This window comes from Mytilus trossulus, chromosome 1, assembly GCF_036588685.1.
Source record: "Mytilus trossulus isolate FHL-02 chromosome 1, PNRI_Mtr1.1.1.hap1, whole genome shotgun sequence".
NCBI classification, from domain to species: domain Eukaryota; kingdom Metazoa; phylum Mollusca; class Bivalvia; order Mytilida; family Mytilidae; genus Mytilus; species Mytilus trossulus.
Window position 1 is genome coordinate 62,017,533 of NC_086373.1, and position 24,632 is coordinate 62,042,164.

General features: G+C 31.3%; 1 protein-coding gene across 1 annotated transcript; it reads left to right on the forward strand.

Moving 5' to 3' along the window:
- Positions 1-285: 285 nt before the first annotated feature.
- Positions 286-24,343, forward strand: LOC134685093 (sodium- and chloride-dependent creatine transporter 1-like). The gene is made up of 14 exons (XM_063544561.1): positions 286-512; positions 2,676-2,807; positions 7,203-7,347; positions 12,454-12,546; positions 13,929-14,061; positions 14,587-14,721; positions 15,486-15,589; positions 16,883-17,007; positions 18,517-18,629; positions 19,676-19,813; positions 20,993-21,095; positions 21,868-21,968; positions 22,786-22,956; positions 24,197-24,343. The coding sequence occupies exons 1-14, from the start codon at positions 383-385 to the stop codon at positions 24,341-24,343; spliced, it is 1,770 nt and encodes a 589-aa protein (XP_063400631.1). The 5' UTR covers positions 286-382.
- The last annotated feature ends 289 nt before the right edge of the window (positions 24,344-24,632 follow it).

A 24,632-nucleotide genomic window follows, 5' to 3' on the forward strand; every position in this document is an offset into this window, starting at 1 on the left:
GTTAGCCTTTTCCCGCCATATTTTAAATCTCAAATATCTCGAAATGGAGGTCCATGACCTATCAATATTTTTAGCTTATTTTTATCCTTAATTGATGCTCTATCCGCTTAAAGTATCAATTTTTACTTATTATTTTCACCTGACCTCACCTAAGTACATCCTTAAGATTGGTGTCCCATTTTCTTAAATGAAGCGATAAAGCATGAGGGTGTATAATTTCAGAAAGATAATACATCTCGGTGGTTTTTTAAATTGTTAGTAAACATCTACGTACGCATGTCAAATTGTATGTCGCCCACATTATAGCCACAAATAAACATATCATTTTAAATATCGTTACAGGTAAAACAGTTATGCCATATTAACTGCCATAATTCAAAAGATGGAGAAATGTAGAAATGAGCGAGTTACATGGACACGATCATTGGATTTTGTTATTTCTTGTATAGGATTTGCTGTTGGTATGGGAAATATTTGGCGCTTTCCATATTTGTGTTACAGAAACGGCGGAGGTATGATAATTATGCACTTTCATATCTAAATATGTCGTTATTATGTTTATAAGTACGACAGTGGGGAAAAAATAGAATAGATACTTTTAATTCAAAATACAAAATAATGATAATAATAAGACAAAATAGTGATAATAATAAGACAAAATAATGATAATAATAAGACAAAATAGTGATAATAATAAGACAAAATAGTGATAATAATAATAATAAGACAAAATAATGATAATAATAAGATAAAATAGTGATAATAATACGATAAAATACTATGCAGCATAAACGGATATACCACAATAAAAAAAAACAATATATAATGCTAACAAATATCATAAACAAAAAGAGCACGGCTAAAACGAGTCTTTTGCTGTTTAGTAAACGATGTAATAGTTATACATTAGTATTTTACTATTTATGTGACTTAATGGTATCTACTTATAAAGCTCAAGAAAAATATGCATAAAAACGTTCTCAAATTTGCTTGAATATTAAATATAGGTATCAAATCAATAAAAATGTATAAATTAGATCAGATTTTCAATGGTACTTGTACCTATCTAGAAAAAATTATAATATTTAAAGTGTTACTTGTATGCATCACTATTCATATTAATATTAATGTATGCATACATTTCAAGCAAAGAAAGACATAAAATAAATTTCTGTTTTATTCAAAAATAATGCTTTATACTATAAGTATACAAACAAGTTATCAAAGGTACCAGTATTATGATTTTGTAAGCCAGATGCGCGTTTCGTCTACATAAGACTCATAAGTGACGCTCATATCATTTTGCCGAATACGGCTAAGGTAATCTATTCCTGGGATAAGAAAATACTTAGTTTTTCCAAAAAAATCAAAGATCTATAAACGGAAAATTTATAAAAATGACCACAATATTGATATTCATGTCAACACCGAAGTGTTGACTACTGGGCTGGTGATAACCTCAGAGACTAAACGTCATCCAGCAGTAGCATCGTCAGACGCGCGTTTCGTCTACATAAGATACATCAGTGACGCTTATATCAAAATAAGTACAAAGTTAAAGAGCATTGAGGATCCATATTTCCAAAAGGTTGTGCCAAATACGACTAAGGTAATCTGTTCCTGAGATAAGAAAATCCTTACTTTTTCGAAAAATTCAAAGTTTTGTAAACGGGAAAGGAGTATTTCAGATGGGTTTTTTTTTTATCGAAAATGAAAGTGGCCGCATCCGTGTTCATCCTTAACCTTTATGTATGTTATGTCTTACTATAAATTACAACTTACATTTCAATATTAAGGATGAACACGAAAACCGTCTAAAATGTAACTAAAATGATGGAGTTATGAAGATTTCAGTAATTTATCATGACTTAATGGTGCTAGTACACGATATATGTGTATAGTATTGTCACAAACAGCCCATATCTATGTATCAGAAGCATTCTTCTATCTAATAAATAACTAAAAGTTTACATTTTAACAATTTTGTAAAGCTGCTATATTTTTGGGCCAAAAAGTGGTCTTACCGGACCTACTCCTATATAAAAATGATAGATCAATCAAAAGCATTTAACATTCAATGTGTTCTCAAACGTGTTTTTGAGTTTATCTTAACGAATTTGTAATTACAAGGTATATTTAAATAAATCAAGAATTTAAAATCGATACTTAAAGTCGAAAGAGCATAAGTAGTGGATCAAAATATTAAAGCTTAAAATACTGATAGGTCATGGAGCTCCTTTTTGAAATATTTGATTTTCAAAATATGTCGGTAAAAGGCTGACTCAGACTTAAACCTTAAATTTGCATTGGTATTATTTGGGTCTCAAATCAAAAGAATGAAAATCAAGAATTTTCTGAAACTTTGGTAAATGACCTTTTGAGAGCTATTAAGTCTTATATGAAAAGATAAATGGGTGTTATTGGGCAAAATATTTTACCCTGTATCGTAAGAAAAAAACAAAAAGGAGTCCAAACTTCTGAGACAAATACAAAAACCTCGCCTAGTTGATCCTAAGTACATCCTTCAGTGATATCTTATATAATTCGGACGTTGATTGATAATTGAAATAACTATACTATTGCATAACCTATAAAAATCAACTCTTGGGCTGAAGTCGTTAGATAATTTTAAACTAGTGTTAAATAGTATTCATCTACACTTATTTTAATTTTAGGAGCCTTTTTCATTCCTTACATTATAATGTTGGTATGTGGCGGAATTCCAGTATTTATGTTGGAGGTCGGGCTCGGACAGTACATGAGTCAAGGTGGCTTGCATGCATGGAATATTGCACCATTGTTTAAAGGTAAACATTTAAAATATGCTGCATGTTTTAGAATAATAAAATTTCATCTGCCATAAATTTATAGAGTTGGCAACATCTTGGGGTTTCGAAAGCTATTCACAAATTCGATATGGCCTAATGAACAGACGTGTTGCTAATCTGGTAATTACACAACATGGGCACAACAGTAGTGACCAGTGAAGCAGGAACACATTACACTTCCAGAGCGCAAGAGTTCACTCGATTTTGATGGGATTGTTGTTTTAATCTGGATTTTTTGTAGTATATATTTAATGGATTATACCTTTTTTGTTCATAGTAATATTTGCCGTTTAAAAAAAAAGTATGATTTTAATAATCTTTTGTACCCACTTTAAAACAATCCTTCAATTGCTTCAAATTCTGCATGGTTTGTTTTTTTCATTTTCTGAAGAAACCCACTTTCATCACTATAAATAATAAGTTATATTGTGACAGATATTTGACATAAATATTGGAAATAGCTGACGTTACAAATATTTATTAAATTTTATTTAAATAAGAAAGGTAATGATTTTTGTTAGTCACTATGTATACAGTGGAATAACGCATACAGTTCTCTGGTCATTTAAAGATTATTTATTAACACCAAAGTCAAGTTGACCTCTCTATTATATATGGAACATTTACTTATGCAACATTTTGACCTTACTTCGAACAGTAACCATAGTAGGTATTTTCTAAATAAATAGCGATAAAGAAAGCCACGTTGGCATAACATCAATTAAATGATTGCTATATAAGTAGAAATTCTGCTTTGAGACGTCAAAGTTCGAATTTTGAAACTTATAGGTGTCAGTCGATCCCGGCCTGCCTCTACATCGGCAACAACGCCCGGCATGCCTTTAAAGCGGCAGCAATGCCATGTACCATCGTAGGCATTGTTCCCAGCTAGTTCTCCCACCAAGATGTCCACAGCAAGTTTCCCCGCAACATGTGAAGATCCCAACATCAGCTCTCACACATGTATGTCGACAGTCCGGGGGAAAAAGAGCAACAAGAAGAACAAACTACAGTACAGAAATAACACCTTCTTTTTATTATAATAGTTATATCAATCATGAAAATTCTTCCGAATTTCTATTCAAAATATTCTTTAATTCATCATATAAACTCACTATTTAAATCAACCAATTTAAAAAACTTAATTTGCTCAATAAAAAAGAAAACAAGTGGGAGTTTGTTAACAAAATTTATATGTAATGCAAACCTACCATTTATTGACAATACTCTTATGCGCGTCTGGCGTACTAAATTATAATCCTGGTATCTTTGATAACTTTTAACACCACTGGGTCGATGCCACTGCTGGTGGACGTTTCGTCCCCGAGGGTATCACCAGCCCAGTAGTGAACACTTCGGTGTTGACATGAATATCAATAATGTGGTCATTTTTATAAATTTCCTGTTTACAAAACTTTGAATTTTTCAAAAAACTAAGGATTTTCTTATCCCAGGCATAGATTACATTAGCCGTATTTGGCACAACGTTTTGGAATTTTGGATCCTTAATGCTCTTCAACTTTGTACTTGTTTGGTTTTATAAATATTTTTGATTTGAGCGTCACTGATGAGTCTTGTGTAGACGAAACGCACGTCTGGCGTACTAAATTATAATTCTGGTACCTTTGATAACTATTATGTATACTTATAGTATAAAGTATTATTTACAATACAAACACATTGACGAGATGAATAATACAGAAATTTATTTAATGTCTTTCTTTGCTTGAAATGTATGCATACATTAATATTAATATGAATAGTGATGCATACAAATAACACTTTAAATATTATCATTTTCTCTCTCCATTTTTATTGATTATTATGCTTACATTTTTTAAATAAATTTGTGAACGCTCTGATACATATTTTTTCTTTGGCTTAGATAGGTACAAGTACCATTGAAAATCTTATCTAATTTATACATTTTTATTGATTTGATACCTATATTTAATATTCAAGCAAATTCGAGAACGTTTTTATGCATATTTTTCTTGAGCTTTATAAGGAGATACCATTAAGTCACATAAATAGTAAAATACTAATGTATAAGAATAATACTTGTGTGTATACTGACCCGATATCACTTTTCCTCATGAATATCTAAATAGAAAATGCCGAAATAATATTTAATTATTCATACGTCCTCTTCAACCTGTTCTTGTTTCCAATGCATACAACGATGCGTGGATCGACTCAACCTTGTTTCTTTTGCAATTATTGGAAAAAAATATTTCATGTGTTAATACTTTTTGTTTGCAACCTATAAATCATTATGTTTAATACTAATGGTTGGTATTTTAATTTAAGTCCATATTCAAACGAATTCGTTCACCATCGAGTGTGATTTTCAACAGGTAAATATGTACATTTCATTGTGTTGTATATTTCTCAGCGAGCGTGATATGAGGCCTTTTTAAAGGGGATTTTCCCCAATATATAAATCAAATAAATAACCTTAACGCATTAAACAACCATTAAATTTGTTGTTTTAGATTGCAGTATAAAGACAATAATAGTGTATTGACTTGACATATCAACGATATAAGGATGAGGACCGAAACGGGGAAATAGCTCGGCGCAGCCTCGCATTTCCCCGTTTCTAAGCCTCATCCTTATATCGTTGATATGTCAAGTCAGTGCACTATTATTGCCTATTGAATCAATCAACATTTAGTATGACTGAATATATGTGTCATTGTAAAATAGGTGAAATAGTACCAGATTAGAATGACACATATTTTGACATTTCATATAAGTATAGCTGTAGAATCTACTAAATTTATAATTATTATGTTCGTTACAATGTATGAAGTAAAATCACAAAAATACTGAACTTAGAGGAAAATCAATTCGGAAAGTCCATAATCACATGGCAAAATCAAATAACAAAATGCATCAAACCCGAATGGACAAGACCTGTCATATTCCTGATTTGGTACAGTAGAAAATGGTGGATTAAACCTGGTTCTATAGCGCCACCCCTCTCACTTAAATGACAATCTCATCAAATTCCATTATATTTACATTCAATTTGATGCGTTAAATAAACAGAGACAATAAATAAAATAGTCAAAATATGGGTAAATCAGTCATAATCGTATAACAATTTTAAAAGGAACAATTTAACAGAACACAAAAACGTCTACTATCTACCAACACATTCATTGATTTAAGTGTCTGACGTCAGAAAATTTTATACGTCACATAAATTTGTCGTTCAATGTGTATACAAACAATTTTAAAATTTATATAGGCAATATTAGTATACAGGGTTAAGAAATCAAAAGTATGTAATAATAAATTTCAGAAATAGACCGAGATTTAAACTAGTCCAAAAGTTATATAAAATTATATAATTTATAAGAATCCACAAATAGTTAATTCCACTACACGATTGAATGATTTTGACGTTTGTGGTTCAACGTATATTGTAATTCATAATAGAAATATATCATAATGACATATAATAGAACAATATCATACTGACGGGATCTTTTAAAGTACAGAGTCACGTTATAAAAACAAAAGAAATACACACAAAAGCTGCATATATAAAACAAACCACCCAAAAAATGAAAGCCAATACAAACACATTGACGAGATGTATAAGTACCGAGCCACGTCAAACGAATATCACATCAAACCATTCAACAGTAAAAGTAATATTAATAATAGAACAAAGACAAATGAAAGAACTATTAAACACGTTGTTAAGATGATAAACAACATCAGTACGCAGAATCCATACTACAAGACCATCGTGTATTATTTGAGAAGTTGATACGGAATATTTATCAACAAGGTCTTGGTACCTTCGGGTGAACTTTTTTAGAAAAAGGATGAGACGTTCTTTGACATTCCCCTTGTTCATCAACTTTCTACTCAGACAATAATGACGTTTTACAAAGTCTGAGTAGGAGCTGCAAGCTCTTGCATATCGAATAAGTTGGGAAATATATATCCCATATGCAGGGGAAGTTGGTATATCGCCACTAAGGTGGGGGAAATTTATAATTTCAAAATTAAAATCGTCTCGTTTGTCATAGTGTATACATTTCTAAGTGGTTATTATTTTTTGTAGTCTGTGCCTCCGTCCGTTCATGTATCCGTCCGTTTGTCCCGCTACAGGTTAAATTTTTGGTCGGGGTAGTTTTATGAATTTTAAAGCCAAATTAGAGTTTTTACCCAAATTTCATGGTACACTGACCATATAAAATGTTATTGGGAGTAGGGCATCCGTGTACTATTAACACATACTTGGTTTTAGATTATTAGATCATGTTATATTTTATATCCAATTTGACGTACATGTACGAGGGTGCATGTTGAAGTGGGATCCTTCATTTGTTTATACATTTTGCTTTTTTGTAGGTATAGGTATTGCTATGACAGTAATACTTTTTCTGATGAACATTTATTACATCTTTATCATGGCATGGGCCGTTTTTTATTTCATAATGAGTTTGACAGCAACATTACCGTGGTCTCACTGTAATAATTCATGGAATACTGAGAGGTAAGCTAGTAAACTACCAAACATAAATGGTGTTGCGCTATGCAAGAGATCTTTTGAATAAAAAGTCACATACATTTGTAGGACTCCAATATATGACAGATTCCAAATATATGGCGAAATCAAAATTTAGGGCTAAGATGACGTAACAAACGCCAAACAAAGTTTTTTGTTTTTTTCCAAAACTATCAATCTTGAAATAAGGGACGACCATTTAATATTCGGGGGGGAGGGGGCAGGAATTTTGAAAATAAATAAATCAGCCTTGATAATAACAAAAATAAATAGTTTGTTCTGTGGTAGTTTGAAAGTAAATTACTTGACTTGCAATGTATTGAAAAAAAAGAACTCAGCAGGTGTAATCGAAAGTATGTGATGGCACCAGATTCTTCATAAATACATTTTTTTCCACACAAAAAAAAAATAAACAAAAATCGGGAAAAACATCCCAATTTTGTTATAATAAAAGTATAAATATTATTTAAATTTCCTTGAAATGTCTTAAAATTGGTTTCATTTAACTTGAGATATATTGTCTCAGGAAATCTTACCTCACTTTTATTTTAACAGGGCCGTAACTACATTGAGGCAAATGCCTCATGTAGAAAATTTCAAAACCAAAGGCTTGTCTCAATTTCAAATTGTGTTCACGGTAAGTGCCTTGCAAGAAGCAAGTTCTATTTTCCCTCAGATGTAGCCCTCATTTTTCGGGATCAATGTTTCTTATTTATTTGTCTTTTGTTCATTGATTGCCTTTCTGTATTCTGTTAGTGATGTATTCCTTTTGTAATCGTGTAATTTGGTTATAAACTTGATCATGAGTTTAAAAAAAAACAGGCAGCCACAGACTTATCTATGTGAATTTCCTTTTTTTGCTTGATCATGCACATTGGTCTTTTGAGGTTTTCCCTAGAAACTTAAGTCTTAAACTGAATTTATAAATTTTGTTTTGAGACCAAAATATTGTCAAAAAATGGTTAAACAAAACTTGTATTTTCAAAGTTATGAATATGTCTTCTGAACACCAGGAAAGCATGATTTTGCATCATTTGTTCTATAGCTTCTTGGGCCTTCGGTGACTCCAAAACCTTTCAAACAAATGTCTTCGCTTGCTCGGCAAAATATGTTTTCCAAGACTTTTATAAGAGGCTAGTTACAAACACACTTTAATACTATGTATGTATGAAATACATGTATACGCAGTTGAAAATATAAAAGATTCATTTCTGCAGAGGATGATGATAAATTCTGATTAAATTATACATAATGACTTGACTCTACATGTATTATTTATAATAAACAAATCTTTTAAAAATTGTATGATTTTGAATATCATAAAATTTAATATAGTTGTGAAAATGAATAATCAGTCCCTTGCTTTAATGAAAATAAAAAATCCTGCTTCAATACTGCAGAAAATGAATAATCTGTCCTCTTAGTTTACAAAAATAAATAACCGATCAAAAAAATATCATCCTGCCCCCGCCCCCAGATAACAAATGGTCGTCCCCTTATACCTAAGGTACATATAACGTCACAAAAAATAATGTCAGATCTGTAAATCTGCGCATGCAAAAATAGTTCTTCCCTAGTTGAGATTCGAACTCATACTCCTGAGATATCTCGGTCCCAAATCACCTTGCACTATGCCCGGCCCGCTAGATTACTCGACAACCTGGTCCTGACAAAAATCAAGCTTTTGGTTGCCGGATGTTAACTTTCTTCGGCAGTTTTTATCTAGCATCATAACACCGAATCTTACAGATCAGCTGAATTATCTATCGAAGATGACCTTACTAAATGAATAATTGTTGGATTCAGTTCTAAACTTGGGTTTACAGAAATATAATGCACTTGAAAAAAAAGACAATTTTATTTTTAAAAAATACGCCTACATTATTTCTTTAGAAATATAAAAACATAATCGCTTAAAAAATCGTTTGACTTAAATGTGTGTACATTAAGAGACTACCAGATTGCTACCAAAATATCTAAACGAAATTATTAAATGAGCTTTTTAAGCTCTCATTCAATTTAAAATGTTATACATGTATATTTTTAATGCGTCCTAAGTAACTTTTATTTTTCTTTCAAACGAAAAAACGATGCAACGGTTCAATTAAAACTCATATTTCGAAGAAAAGAAAATCGACGAAAATACAGACAAAAGTCCACAAAAACTCCATTATTTCACTATGATGATAAAAAAAATCAGCTGATTTAGACGAATCGTTGTATACACATGAATTCTTATTATAACATTAACGTTTGACAACCCACAATCTGAATTGATTCAATTTGATGGTCACGAAAGTTTAAAATTACCATTTCACGACTGACGGGAAAAGGGATTTCAACCGTCTCGAAAGATTTCTAGGATACCTTAATATGACACGGACCCTATATTTAAAACGAATACATAACTGCTTTTAAATTTATATTTTCATTGCATTGGAAGATGTTTGTTTTATTTTTCTAATTTATCTTGTACATGTAAGGTCGAACAGATCTGTATTAAAATGTACATACCACATGTATGGTAGTGATATCAGCACAGTGAACCGAGTTCGTTGCTCATAACACGTGTATAGGGAGCAACCAATTCACTTCAAAGTGGGTTATGATTTTTTGTGTTAACCATGATAATAGCACTTCAAATGGTTAAACCAATTGTGTGTTACATGACTGTTTCGCATAGAAATGGTTATTAAAACCAATTGTGTGTCACATGAAAAGGACATATAAAATCGTCAAGTTGTATTCCTCTGCAAGTAAAGTAACACTTTAAAGGAAAATACATAAAACACCGTAGTCCAAGGAAAATTAAAAAAAAGCCAGAAAGTCCTTTATAAAATGGCAAAATCAAAATCACAAACGAATTGAAAACAGCTGTTGTACATGTATTTGTATGGAACGTGACAGCTGCCTTAAGATGAAAATAATCATATCATTAATTAAGGATTGAGTTATAAAATGTTCTTCAGCAAATTGTCTGTACTACTACGACATTTGATTTATACTACTCTGTCAATTTGCTATACCACTAAGATAAATTTATATCTTATAAAGACATTTTGGTATAACATGGAAGTACCTTTTCACACTATTCAATCATTTTACTGTGTCATGAATACCATTCTTTAATTCAACGAAGACATATTGATATAACATGGAACTACCTTTTCATACTATTTTTAATTTTACTAAACTATTATGCTTTCATACATGTATGATATTGACAATTATCGCTATTTTGTGCATTTTTCCTTTGATCTTTTTTGTGATAGTTTTCATATCATGATACTCGCTTGTGATGGAAAATTATCGCTAGAAACTAAGCAGACACGTTGTGTTTCTAACGAAATTGATATGAAATTGACAACGTCGTCATAGGTAATATAGCGATAAACAGATTATCATTGATCATCTAAACTCGATTGCCTTTCTCGCACTCGCCGTCCCGGCTTAAGCAAGAATATTAATCTCGTTGAGATGATACAAATAATCTCTAAATATCATTAAGATTTTTTTCATACAATTTTGTCAGCTCACTATATTAGAATGTCATGTTTTTGGTGGGGTTCGTGTTGTTTATTCTTTAGTTTTCTATGTTGTGTCATGTGTACTATTGTTTGTCTGTTTGTCTTTTTTTTTCATTTTTAGCCATGGCGTTGTCAGTTTGTTCCTCTTTTACTTGATAATAAAACTTGTCTTCATAAGATAGAAATAAGATAGAATAGCATGAACAAGTTGCCCCATGATATTTCGAAATGATTGATTTCATCGCAATTTTGTGCATTTTTCCTTTGATCTTTTTGTAATATTTTTTCAAATGTTGCTGCTCGCTTGAGATGGAAAATTATTGCTAGAAACTAAGGACGCCCGTGGCGTTTCTGATGAAACTGACTTAAAATTGACAACGTCGTCATAGGTAAAAAAGCGATAAACAGGTTATCATTGGTCATTTCGGCTCGATTGCTTTTCTCGGTTTAACCGTACCGGCTCAAGCGAGAGAAAAAAATCTCGTTGAGATGATCAACAATAAACTATAAGTATACAACGGTATCGTAATAAAACAGTAACATTGCATGATAGTATAGTAAAGTGACAAAAAAGTATGAACAAGTTGTTTAATAGTATATTTAAAAAAAATACAGATCTCTGTGGAAAAATCGCATCGGAAGCCCTCATCAAATGGCAAAATCAAAAGCTGAAACACATCAAACGAATGGATAACAACTGTCATATTCCTGACTTTGTATATACATCTTATAAGTAGAAAATAGTTGATTAAACCTGGTATTATAGCTAGCTAAACCTCTCTTTGTATGACAGTCGCTTTAAATCCCATTAAATTGACAACGATTTGTAAACAAAACAAACAAACATAATACTAGATATAAATGTCAAATATAGGGGTACATTAGTCAACATTGTGTAATAATCTTAATCACTATGAAAACAAACAAACATGTAACAAAGGAGCACAAAAATGCATATAGACAAAGCACATTACCAGAAATGAAAGTCAAGAATGCATGAAAATACCATTCCACATTAAAAAAAAACAATAACGGAATGTATAGAATCATATTCAAAATAGTGTGGCTGTGGTCATTGATTGACGACCTAGATTATCCCATTGACTGGGATAGATTAGGTGAACGTTTGTCTGTAACGACCACTGCTCACTACTTACTTATTATAGAATTTAAACTGTGGTGTCACCAAAGGTTCTTAACGCCTTTAATATTAAAATAATTCGAAAAATTAATTAGGAATACCCTTTATGTTTTGATTTATAGTATTGATATAAATCAAAACATCGTGTTATTCCTGATTAGTCTTTTTCGAATTACTTTATTTAGGTGTTAAGAACCTTTTGTCTTTAACAGGTACATAGTGAGCAGTGTTCGTTACAGACAAACGTTCACAAAATCTGTCCCAGTCAATTGGATAATTTTGGTCGTCAATCAATGACCGCAGCTTAGTTAGAATTTGTCATTGGAGTTCGAAAAGTAGCCATTGATCATTGCTGATATAAATTTGTCAAAATGATGACATAAAGCCATAGTTTGTTATTGTCCTTATTGTCTTCGTTTTTTTAAGGTGTTATTCTGGCGAGAAGTGGAATTTTACCTGTCCTGGAAATAACTGTACAGTAAATTTGTCATCTGTTGATTCAACTGTAGAATTTTGGGAGTAAGCATGCAATGTACTTTTTAATTAAGTCAAAAAGATTAATATTTTGAGTTATAGGGATTTAAGCAAGGAAGGCAACTAAAAGTTGGTTAACGAATCTTTTCTTGAAATCAACTTCAAAAGGAAGGAACGTCTGATAAATAATCGGGAATTGAATATGTTTACAACAAAATAGTATTAAGCTGCAACACGAACAGTCCGAATTTCACTCTTTTGCTAGGAGAAAATCCATGTGATGTTCGCTTAAGAATAATGTATGGTATATTTTAAAAACGGTAAGGACTCTTAAATTTCTTAACATTCACCCAGATGAAACAGTTGAAAACAATTTAGTTTTTTTAACCACAGAACATGTTATACATTTTATGTTACCATAAACATTGTACCCTAACCTGTACAGAGGGATAAGTTAAACGAGCTACTTCTGCCAAACCTTCCTTCTCCGGTAAAAGTTCATGAATTGAATAAATATTTATCAGGTTATACAATTGTGTGGATTGTGCTATTCCTAAAAACATATCTTCATGAAAGGGGTTTACTCATGTATTACCAAAATATTTTGAAATTTTGATTTTTCATCATCGCCGGAATATATGCATTTTTTACTGTTTTTAGGCAATAGACACGATACGCTTGATCTTTTATGCGCTCTATCAAAAGTGATGTTGTTTGTTCAAACGTCTTAAAGCGATAGAATAATGAAATTGAAATGTATTCAAGTATCAACCGCATCTGTTGTGTCAGTTAAATGCATTTCAATTCTAAAGTTATTAATCGATAACCTTATACTTATTAAGTTATTAATCTATTTACAGTGCTTCCACATCTAAATTATCATTTGATTTCGAAAGTTCACTTTTGCAACGGTTTTGTTGAGAATTCTATCGTAACCTTTTCACACTCCAAGAACACGAAATAATCAAAAGATAATAAAATCATTTTTCATTTTAAGAAATCATGCAACTTGCTCGTATTCTACTTTTGTAACGGTTTACAGGACCGTCAAAACTTCCTTACAAGCTTCTCTTCGGTCAAAATATTTGCTGATTATATTTTTTTATCATTAAAACACCGTTGGTGTATTGATTCTCTAAGAAGATGCTACATTCCAAGCATTGCGTACTCTATAAGACGGATGTCCAATAAAACAAGGGTTGTATCCTTAATTTGATGACTTATCATTATAAACTAGTAACTGTTTAATTATGAAGGAGTAATTATTTTAATAGATAAAACAAAAATATCCGGGTAAAGGTTACTATGTGAGGTAATTAATCGCAAAGCCATTTATTGGGTAAAATGTTTCCATATTGAATCAGATCAGGATGTAGACCACACTTGCACTTTACTAGTCATGTGGGTCGGTACTGCTTTCATTTTAGGAGACGTGTTCTACAGATTACAGATGGTATCGATAAACCAGGCGGATTGGTTTGGGAAACAGTCCTTTGTTTATTATTTGTTTGGATTATGGTGTATTTTATTGTTTGGAGAGGAATAAAGTGGTCAGGCAAGGTGATAAAAACTAACCTCATGTATCCACATGTATATCAGAGGCAGCTAAGTTCTAAATAAACTCCGTAATCTTGGAATATATCATTTTATATTATCATTTATTTCGATTTACTATATTGTACAATTTACTTTTAATCGGAATTTGTCCTCACATTTTCTTTAGGTATGTCTGCACAATTCACAAGACTCCATTTGTGAGGTGTTTTTTTTTAACAAATTCAGCTGAATTGTTATTTTGTTTTACACGCGTTTCATTTGAATAAAAATTATCTGATAAAATCCCGTGGCACCGATATAAGAGGACACGGTACGACATTGTACAGAGTATATCGAGAACACTAGAGAAGTAAAGACCAACTGTACAGGGCACCCACATAACTATTCAGCGGCTGCGTTATAAAGTGGGCGTTACAAATACAATGACAAATTCGGGACAGAATTTTTTTTTAAATTTCATTATTTTTCAAAGACAGTATCGTTTCTTTTTTTCTACATATATATGAGATGTGATTTCACATATTTCAGGTTGTTTATTTCACAGCTCTATTTCCATACTTGATACTGACAACATTGTTAATAAGAGCAGTAACATTAGATGGTGCTATCTATGGGATTAAATATTATCTAACCCCAGACTTTAGTCGACTCTCTGACCCGCAGGTAAATAGCATAGTTTTGAAAAGAAAATTTAACTCAAGTTGTTTTTATCTTTGTACTTTTTTTTATAAACTTTCTAAAAGGATAGTTTTGAAAGTTTAGTGTTAAATACTTCACACAAAAAAAGCCAAAACATTTTATTTGTTGGATGATTAATCTCGACAATATAACCTTCGATACATATGATGGAATCATATACTAGTAAGTGATAATCCTGATTCTGGATCAAAAGATGCTGAAATCTGTTGCCTTACCTCTCGTCTATTTTTATTACATCTTTATGATTTTTTATCATAATGTAGCATTTTCTTTTTCATGGAAATAACAATTTTTATCTTTTGCGTATGAAGCTTTTCAGGAAATTCAAATCAAAGGATAGCGGTTTATTAAATACTTTATGTCTAGCTTCAAACGTCTCCTACCGTCTAGTTAAAAATAATAACCTGCCTGGGATATATACTCCCGATAGTATCATTATAAAATCATACCGTTTTGTATCCTTTGTACTAGAATAAGTCAAAGATTTGTATAGTAACTATACAAATCCTTGAATAAGTGTTTTAAAAAAGTAATTATTTCCATAGAAAGTTCTGCAAAACAAAAAATTTTAAGCTAACATGTACATTTTCTAAATTTAATTTCAAATTTTATGAAGAATGTGTATTATTTATACTTACTTTTAAGTAAGAAAAATTATAAAAATAAAGTCATAAACAAAAATGAGAATTAATGTTTTATATAAATTAAATCTGATAATTTGATTACAGGTTTGGATTGACGGCGGAACACAGATCTTTTTCTCATATGCCGTTGCACTAGGCTGCATGATCACCCTTGGCAGCTATAACAAGTTCCATACTAATTTTTACAGGTAGAGAGGAAAGTAGCATGTCAGTGTCGCTTAGAACTGGTTAAATCAATAGTTTGTAACATGACAATGCGACTTAGAAATGGATAAACCAATAGTTTGTAACATGACAATGCGACTTAGAAATGGATAAACCAATAGTTTGTAATATGCCAATATTAATGCGACTTAGAAATGGTGAAACCAATAGCTCTTAACATGACAATGTCACTTATTAATGGTTAAACCAATAGTTTGTAACATGACAATTTCACACAGAAATGGTCAAACCAGTAGTTTGTAGCATGACTATATGTTACTTAGAAATGGTTTCACAAAAAGTTTGCAACGTGACAATATTACTAAGAACTGGTTAAATCAATAGTTGTAACATGACAATGCGACTAAGAAATGAGTAAACCAATAGTTTGTAACATGACAATGCGACTAAGAAATGGTTAAACAATAGTTTGTAACATGACAATGTCACTTAGAACTGGTTAAACCAATAGTTTGTAACATGACCATGTCACTTAGAACTGGTTAAACCAATAGTTTGTAATATGACAATGTCACTCAGAATGGTTAAACCAATAGTTTGTAATTTGACAATGTAACTTGGAAATGGTTAAACCAATAGTTTGTAACATGACAATTTCACTTAGAAATGGTTAAACCAATAGTTTGTAATATGACAATGTCACTCAGAATGGTTAAACCAATAGTTTGTAATATGACAATGTCACTTGGAAATGGTTAAACCAATAGTTTGTAACATGACAATGTCACTTAGAACTGGTTAAACCAATAGTTTGTAATATGACAATGTCACTTGGAAATGGTTAAACCAATAGTTTGTAACATGAGAATGTCACTTAGAAATGGTTTAACCAATTATGTGTAACATGACAATATCACTTAGAAATGGTTAAATCAATAGTTTGTAACATGTTATGTAACATGACAATAGAAACGGTCACACCAATTGTGTGTAACATGACAATGTAACTTTTATACATGTAACATGACAATGTCATTTGGAAATGTTTAAACCATTTGTGTGTAACGTGACAATGTCACTTAGAAATCGTTCAACCAATTCTGTGCAACACTGATTCCCTTCGTTTGCCTTGGGGTTATTTCACAGGCACATGTCTTTTAATTGAAATGACTACAATGTATATTATATACTATAAAGGTGTGTCTCAATTAATATTACCTATTTATACTTTAAAGATGATGTACAAATTGTAAGTGCCTGTGGTATTGTTTTTATTTCAATTTCGGGGATGTTTAAATCTGTCCGTTTGTTTTTAGGCAGTGTATGGTGATTGCATCGGTGAATAGTGGCACCAGTATTTTCGGTGGATTTGTTGTTTTCTCTGTGTTGGGTTTTATGGCTAAACAACAAAATGTTGATATATCAGATGTTGTGGATGCAGGTAAGTGCAACAACATTATCACTAAAATTGAAAATAACACTTTAAAACAAATTCGTCTACAGCTTGTTTGAATTTACTTTTTATATAAACTCTTTGAATTCATAATCAACTTTATAAAATATCTGTTATCCTCTGCTGTTAAGCCTAAACATTAACCCTCTATGTGCTGACGAACTTTAACTTTTACTAGCTTGTGGAAAATACATGCACTTATTAAATATTCATCAACCACGTTCATTAAAATGGAAGAGGTGATGTGTGTATATGTTACATTTTATGAGTTTATAGCATCAGTATTATAGCATTGACCTGTATCCAAGTTTTCATTTTCTATTATTTTTAAACAACGTTATCGGTATGCATAGCGCTTATTATCTAATTACTAAAATGTGATCTCACTTCTGTTATTTATTATAAATATTCAAACATAATATTTATAAACATTTTTAGTCCTAAAGTATATCATGAACAAAAATTCGACAGAATTTTTCTATTGAGATGAAAGCAGTATCATTTAACCTGAAATCGATTACAATGTATGCGCCTTATATAAACGCAACTGTAGTATACCGCTGTTCAAAAGTAATACATTGATTGAGAGAAAACAAATCCGGTTTGCCAACTAAAACTGAGGGAAACACATCATCTATAAGGGGAAAACAACGAAACAACTGAAACACTCAAAAAATCTGACGACAATGTTACACACACAGAAACGACATTTTAGGAAAAAACTGTGGGTAAAACCTGGTTTGTGGCTAGCAACCATTCCGCATTTATTTCAATGTTAAATATAACATTAAAATGACAACATTACATGATAGGACTACAGTACAAGAACATTCAGGACAGAGAAATATACAAATAAACAACACAATAATACATTTCGACATGCTTATAAATTATACTAGTCAACAAAAGAAACGATACACGACTTTGAAATGAAATTTATCAAAAAGTATTAAACTTAAAACAAAATGAGATACAATATTTTAAAAAGTTTCCATTTGCTATGTATGCACATGTTATAATGAAATTAAAAATTTGTCGGAAAGTATCTAAATTCCGTGTAAACGATCATAGGGTGCAAATTAGTTTTGCGGGATGTTAAAAAAAAAAACGACATAATTTTCTATGTACTAAATAAAATTTCATATGTGTTTAAAAATAATCAATATGCTCATCAAGTTATGTTCATGTTGTAACTAATGGGTTGAAATACTGGTTTTTTTTCAAATTTTTGGGGATTTTTTTTTTTTTTAAAACGGATTTATATTTCCATAATGATTAAGTATTACTACCTTCAGTATTGGTCCAATGAACGGAAAACTTTATCTTTAATTAAAAAAAAAGTCTTGTATCGTTTCTTTTGTTGACTAGTATAGTTATCAAAGGTACCAGGCGTTGAACCATAATTTTGTACTATAAAGATGTCGATTTCGAAGATACATGTAGTTCTCGTTTAGTCTTTAAATACCGGGTGTTGTTACATCACTGATTTTATTACAGGTCCGGGACTTGCATTTATAACTTATCCAAAGGCTGTTACACAGATGCCTGTATCGCAATTATGGGCAGCTCTTTTTTTCTTCATGATTTTTCTGATTGGAATTGATAGTCAGGTGCATGTTATGACGTATATCTTCATGAATTCTATGATTTAAGGCCAAAAGCTCATAATATATTACAAAATAGAGGTGACATATACCAAAAGAATATTCACTCTTAAATCGATACTTATCTGACAATGTCATGGCATAACACGAAATACGATAAAAAGACTTGAAACAACAGTACACAAAACACAACATGGAATGAAAGACTGACCAACACGAACACAACATAACCCGTGGGTGGTCTCAGGTGCTTCAGACGGGTAGACTATTCCTGCTTCTCGTGTGGCATCTGTCGTATTACTCGTTTAAGTACAAATCCGGTAATCAAGACTAATAACGTTGGTCACATTCAAGGAAAAGAGGACGGGATTGTAATTACAGCAATTTGATCATATCGACGTCATCTGTGTAACAGATATTCAATAACCGTCAACCAACTCGTTGTGGCGTCCTTGACACTTTATTATAACATTACAAAACAGTGGGTTATATCCACTTTTAAGTGTTTTCAACACACTTTCTAAAATTCGAATTAGCAACAAACCAGATAATACGTTTATTTTATTGTATAAACATAACAATTATATTTAAAGTTTATGATAAAGTTAAAGAAGCGTTAATCCTTGAATATCATTTCAACATGTTTGTTTCAGGTGTTGTAAAAAAAACACCATGATAATGGCGGTAATACCTTCAGCGCTTACTTTCTTATGATAATAAAAATATAAGCGGTTAGTCCAACGAAACGACCATTCTGAAAAACAAAACACAAGTATACCGGTCAAAGTTAATAAAGCCATCACAGTTTGTGTGTCATACGAAGAGAATTTTACTCTTATTCTTTCCTGTGTGTTGTTTATACAGTTAACAATTTCGCAATGACGGCCTTCGTTTCAAAACAGAACATAAAATATTGAAAAGTACAAAATAAATATAGAAGAAGTACATACGGTAATATGAAAAAATCCCGTTGCTAAACTAATTATGTACATAATCTAACTATGTATAAAACAACATTAAAAAATCGTCTTTAAAATGTCAAATGTATTTAGTTTGTAGCGGTAGAGGGATTTACTGCAAATGTTATGGATTCTCTTCCTAAACGTTTCAATACCCCGAAGTCTAGAATGGTTATAGTGGCAGGCTATTGTTTTGTCAGTTTTCTGATCGGTCTATGTATGACATCGAGAGTAAGTTTTTTAGAACAGAGTCATAGGAGGCACGGAATCGATATTTATAGACACCAAAAATATAAGCAATCTAAATTTGTTGTGCGTTACATCTGTTTCTTGCATATTCTTTAGTCATTACATTATGAAAATCCAATACGTTCACTTGGTTATGTGAAAAAATCTCCTGTTTCTGTCACAACAGTATGAAAATCAAAACATGTTCAATTGGTAGTGTAAAACAGTATCATGTGTTTCTTGTACAGTATATGTATATTCACCAGCTTAACTTTTTGAAAAAATGACTATGTTGTTTGTAGTAAAAAAAAACATCAAGTCTGATACAAAATTCTCAAACATGGTCAACAATTAATCATAAATAATGAATTACTAAGCACAGTTTCATTTTCAATCGATTTAAACGGATGCAAGAGCCTCAAAACATACCTCTTTTCAATGATATTGCAAAACAAACAAAACCATTAAACTAAAGATTACGATAGAGTTGACTCCTACAAACAACATAGGGTTATGCAAACAAATAACAAAGTATGATTCCAACAAAATAGTGTAGTATAGTGTCAATGATGATAACTAAAACAGCATGATATGGTGTCAAGATATAACAAAGTATGATGCCAACAAATAACAAGATATAACGCTAACAAATAAACAGATGTAATGCTAACAAATAACAAGGTGTAATGCCAACAAATAACAAAGTATGCTTTCATTAAAATAACACAGTGTAATGCCAACATGCATATGACCAGGTATGATTCAAGCCAAAACCTATGTACAGTGTATGTTGCTAGCAAAATACAAGGTATGGATCCAACAAATAACCAAATACGATGCTTTAATATGGTGACAAGTTAGGATGACAAAATCGGATGTATGGTGTAATGCCAAAAAAACAATACAAATTAAAGTAAAACTATGATTCCAAAAAGGAATTAAGGTGTTACGTTTATTGCAAGAAATAACAAGTATGATTCCAAAAAAGAATTAAGGTGTAAAGTTTAATGCAAGAAATATTCCAGTATGATTCCAACAAGAATATGGTTTGATGCCAACAACTAACGTGGTGTAATGCCAAAAAAAAAGTGATGTAATTTCCGGAGCTTCATATTAATTAATAAACCCATTTTGTGAAACTTATCAATTTATAACCACATGTCACTTGTATACTTTATATAGGGTGGCATGTATGTTTTCCAACTGTTTGATTATTATTCTGCGAGTGGAATGGTATTGTTGTTTGTATGCTTTATGGAGTCAATTGTCATTGGATGGGTTTTCGGTAAGTAGTTTGTTATAGTCAAGACAAGTACTGTTTGTTATACTTTTTTTGTGTTCTTCCTAAATATGAGTGAAATATTTGCCATTCGAATTTAATATATATATATATCAATTAATCTCACTTAAACAAGTTGGGTGTTTTGTCAGTTCTATGGTATATATATTATAACGTCAATTAAGATAGCTTTTCTCCCATAAACTAGTCCGACATTACTCTGACGTCCAACCGCTGTTTTGCCAGACAAGCAAATGTCGGATTACCATAAACCTGCATGATTTTTCTTACCCGAGGTACTAGTACATCAACTGAATCTAAGTACTTCTCTGAAACAGCTATAACAAGTGTATTTTCAATTTGTGGGTTTGCATGTGTCTTTGGTATCTGTTGTCTCTCTTTTAGAGACTGTAAGTTACCTTGAACGCTTCTGGACATTAAAAAGCTGATAATTCCAATGGTGTTGTCGTTTTTATTGCAATAGTCGTGTTTCCAAAGCTTTTATTCATCCTCAATTTACTTCACAGTCAAAAGTTGTAAATCCCCTTGAATGGGATCGTTTTCAATAACTAAATTGTTAAAATCTTTCACATAAAATAATAGAAAAAATAGACACTTTTTAGAGTTTATAAAATGGTCAAAGTCTTCCGTCAGATGAACCTGAAAGAGACCAAAATCGGTCCTTACCAGACCTTCTCCTTTGGATTGTTATGCATGGCTGGATATACTATTTCTATCCATATTGCTTTAGGAATAAATGGTCCTATAATTTTTACAGGTGCAGACAAGTTCTATGACATTATCGAGTTAATGATTGGGTATAGAATCAACAAGTGGCTTTTAATATGTTGGAAGTTCTTAACACCAGCTATAACTATGGTAAGAGTAAAGGGTTGATTTCTATTTAAAAAAAATGTTTTTAAAAAGACATGATGGTAGTCGATATTCGCATTTTTGCGCCTGTGCGTCTGTTTAATTTAGAGTTTAGTATGGCGTTTATTATCACTGAACTAGTATATAATTTAGGTCTGTCCCAATGCAAGTCAGGAGCCTCTGGTCTTTGTTAGTATTATTTTTAATTTTAGTTTCTTGTGTACAATTTGGAGTTTAGTATGGCGTTCATTATCACTGAACTAGTATATATATTTGTTTAGGGGCCAGCTGAAGGACGACTCCGGGTGCGGAAATTTCTCGCTACATTGAAGACCTATTGGTGACCTTCTGTTGTTGTCTGTTTATGGTCGGATTGTTGTCTCTTTGACACATTCCCCATTTTCATTCTCAATTTTACAATTATTTCCGAAGAGAAAACAAATAAAAATAGGCTACAGTCTTGGTATGTTCTTTCGGTATTTGAAGCATGTATACTGCGTGCCACACAATATCGATAGGATTAGCTTAAACTAGAAGTTACATGACCGATGATGCTGGAGGTCCAAAACCTAATACAAAATTGAAAGATCTGAAAAACCAAAAAGTACAAAAGTAAAGCATATAGCACTGACAAGGAATCAGAATTATGTATGATGGAGATACATTCATTCCTTAATTTGAAATTATTTCAAAATTTTATAACAGCAAATTATAGAAAAAGAGCACATTCTGTGTTTGCATGCCATTACCGAACGCTTTTATATAATATTTTGTGTCAGGTGCTTTTTAATGTCATAATTTTAAATTGTTTTTTTCCTTTCAGGGTATATTGATGTTTCAAATAATCACATTCAAACCAATTAAGTACAATAAAACATATGTATACCCAGAGTGGGCCCAAGCATTTGGAGTTATGCTTGCAGCGGTATCTATTATATGCATTCCAACGTATATAATCTTTAAATTATTGAAATCAGAAGGTTCTTTAGTTGAGGTATGTAGACATATCATTTTTATATTAATTATTTCACTCATATTTTAAATAATAACACTTTAATCGCGAAGACCATCTACACTAAACGAATTCTTCATTGTGTATGTGTCTTTCAGGGATGCATTGCCATCGTTTGAATAAATACCATTCATCAATTGGTTTCTATTTAAGGGGGTTCGCGGGTCTAAATCATTTATATAGGATTTCTCTATATTTTTCTATAAATAAACTTTATCTTATAGTTAATAGAAAAATAAAATAAAAAAATGGGGTCACCGTTCATTTGCGCTCACAATCTGCCTTCGAAAGAGCATAAAAGTGTGGTTTTTTTTCTGTTGAACTAATAGGAGAAATAAAGGTAATATCGAAATAAAAAAAGAAATTTATTACAGAAATCGCTCAAATTTTACAATAATTTAGTTGAAGTACAGCATATGTCGAAATTATATTAAAAAATATAGGTCACCGATGAGTTCAAAGAGGTATTTCAATTTTAAAGCCAAAAAATGGCATTTTTCCACCAAAGGGAGATAATTTGGAACTTTTTCAATGTTTACATTTTAAAAGTCATCTGGGGCCAACACGAATTAATTGTTTTGAATGTGTTTGTACCATATAATAAAGTAACAACTACAAAAGGTAATAAATAAAATTTGTAATGAAAAACAAATGTTTAATTTTTTTCTGAAATTTTTATACCCTCGAGCCTCCTTAAGACACCAATCAATCACAAAAATGAGAACAACTCTCCCCTGGGACAGTGGTGTAACAGTACAAAATGAGAACAACCCTCCCCCTAGGACAGTGGTGTAACAGTACAAAATAAGAACACACCATAAAAATGAGTTCACCATGTTAAACTTGACCACTGATGCTCTATTAAACATTTAATATAAAACAATATATTTACCAACACAAACACCACCACAAAATCGTGTGTAAAATTAAGTGCTGCTTAAAGGTCGGCATGTCCTGCTCCATTTATAATGAGACTCGATATTATCACACGACTCACGAAACATTATAAGGACATACAGTACAGTAACAGAGCAAAAATGTAAACAATTGGGGAAAAGTTTTCATAACATAAAGTGAAATAATTTATTCATATTATCTCAAGATATTATAAGACTATCTTACATTAGAACACAATTGAACCATCGTATTCACAGTTTTGTATATATATAATGTTATACTAGTAATGATAATTTAATTTAATGCGAATTGTTTTAAATTGCAGCGATTCGTTTCCACGAAAACACCAATACTTAAAGCTAGTCGAATACCACAGAAATGGAAAGCTGATAAAAGCCAGTTGTTCTGGGCTTGTGAAGATGACTTGGACGGAAATTCGATGCCGTTATCTGAGACGTTTGTCGATGCTTAAGGGCATACGATACAGTTTTTATCCTGTATTTACAAGTTCATGAAAATTTGCATATAGGCTATTTTTTACCTGATTAATTTAAATATGTAATAAAAAGTATACCTTCATGTGCTTCTTTTTGAGTAAAATGAGGTCGAAATTTTGTATATTTGCTCAAAATTCAGATTTGTGGCAGTAATTTCTTATTCAGAAATTACTCATATTTATCAAATGTTCATCATTGAGGAAAAAACGTTATTTTTTACTGCATGTTTATCAAAAAAAAAAATCCTCTATTTACAGTTTTATA

Excerpts from the sequence above, each read along its gene's own strand:
- LOC134685093 (XM_063544561.1), top strand. The coding sequence starts at position 383 with ATGGAGAAATGTAGAAATGAGCGAGTTACATGGACACGATCATTGGAT. Across the intron at positions 14,062-14,586 it reads GAATAAAGTGGTCAGGCAAG|GTTGTTTATTTCACAGCTCT; the intron begins GTGATAAAAACT and ends CACATATTTCAG. Across the intron at positions 17,008-18,516 it reads ATCAGATGTTGTGGATGCAG|GTCCGGGACTTGCATTTATA; the intron begins GTAAGTGCAACA and ends ATTTTATTACAG.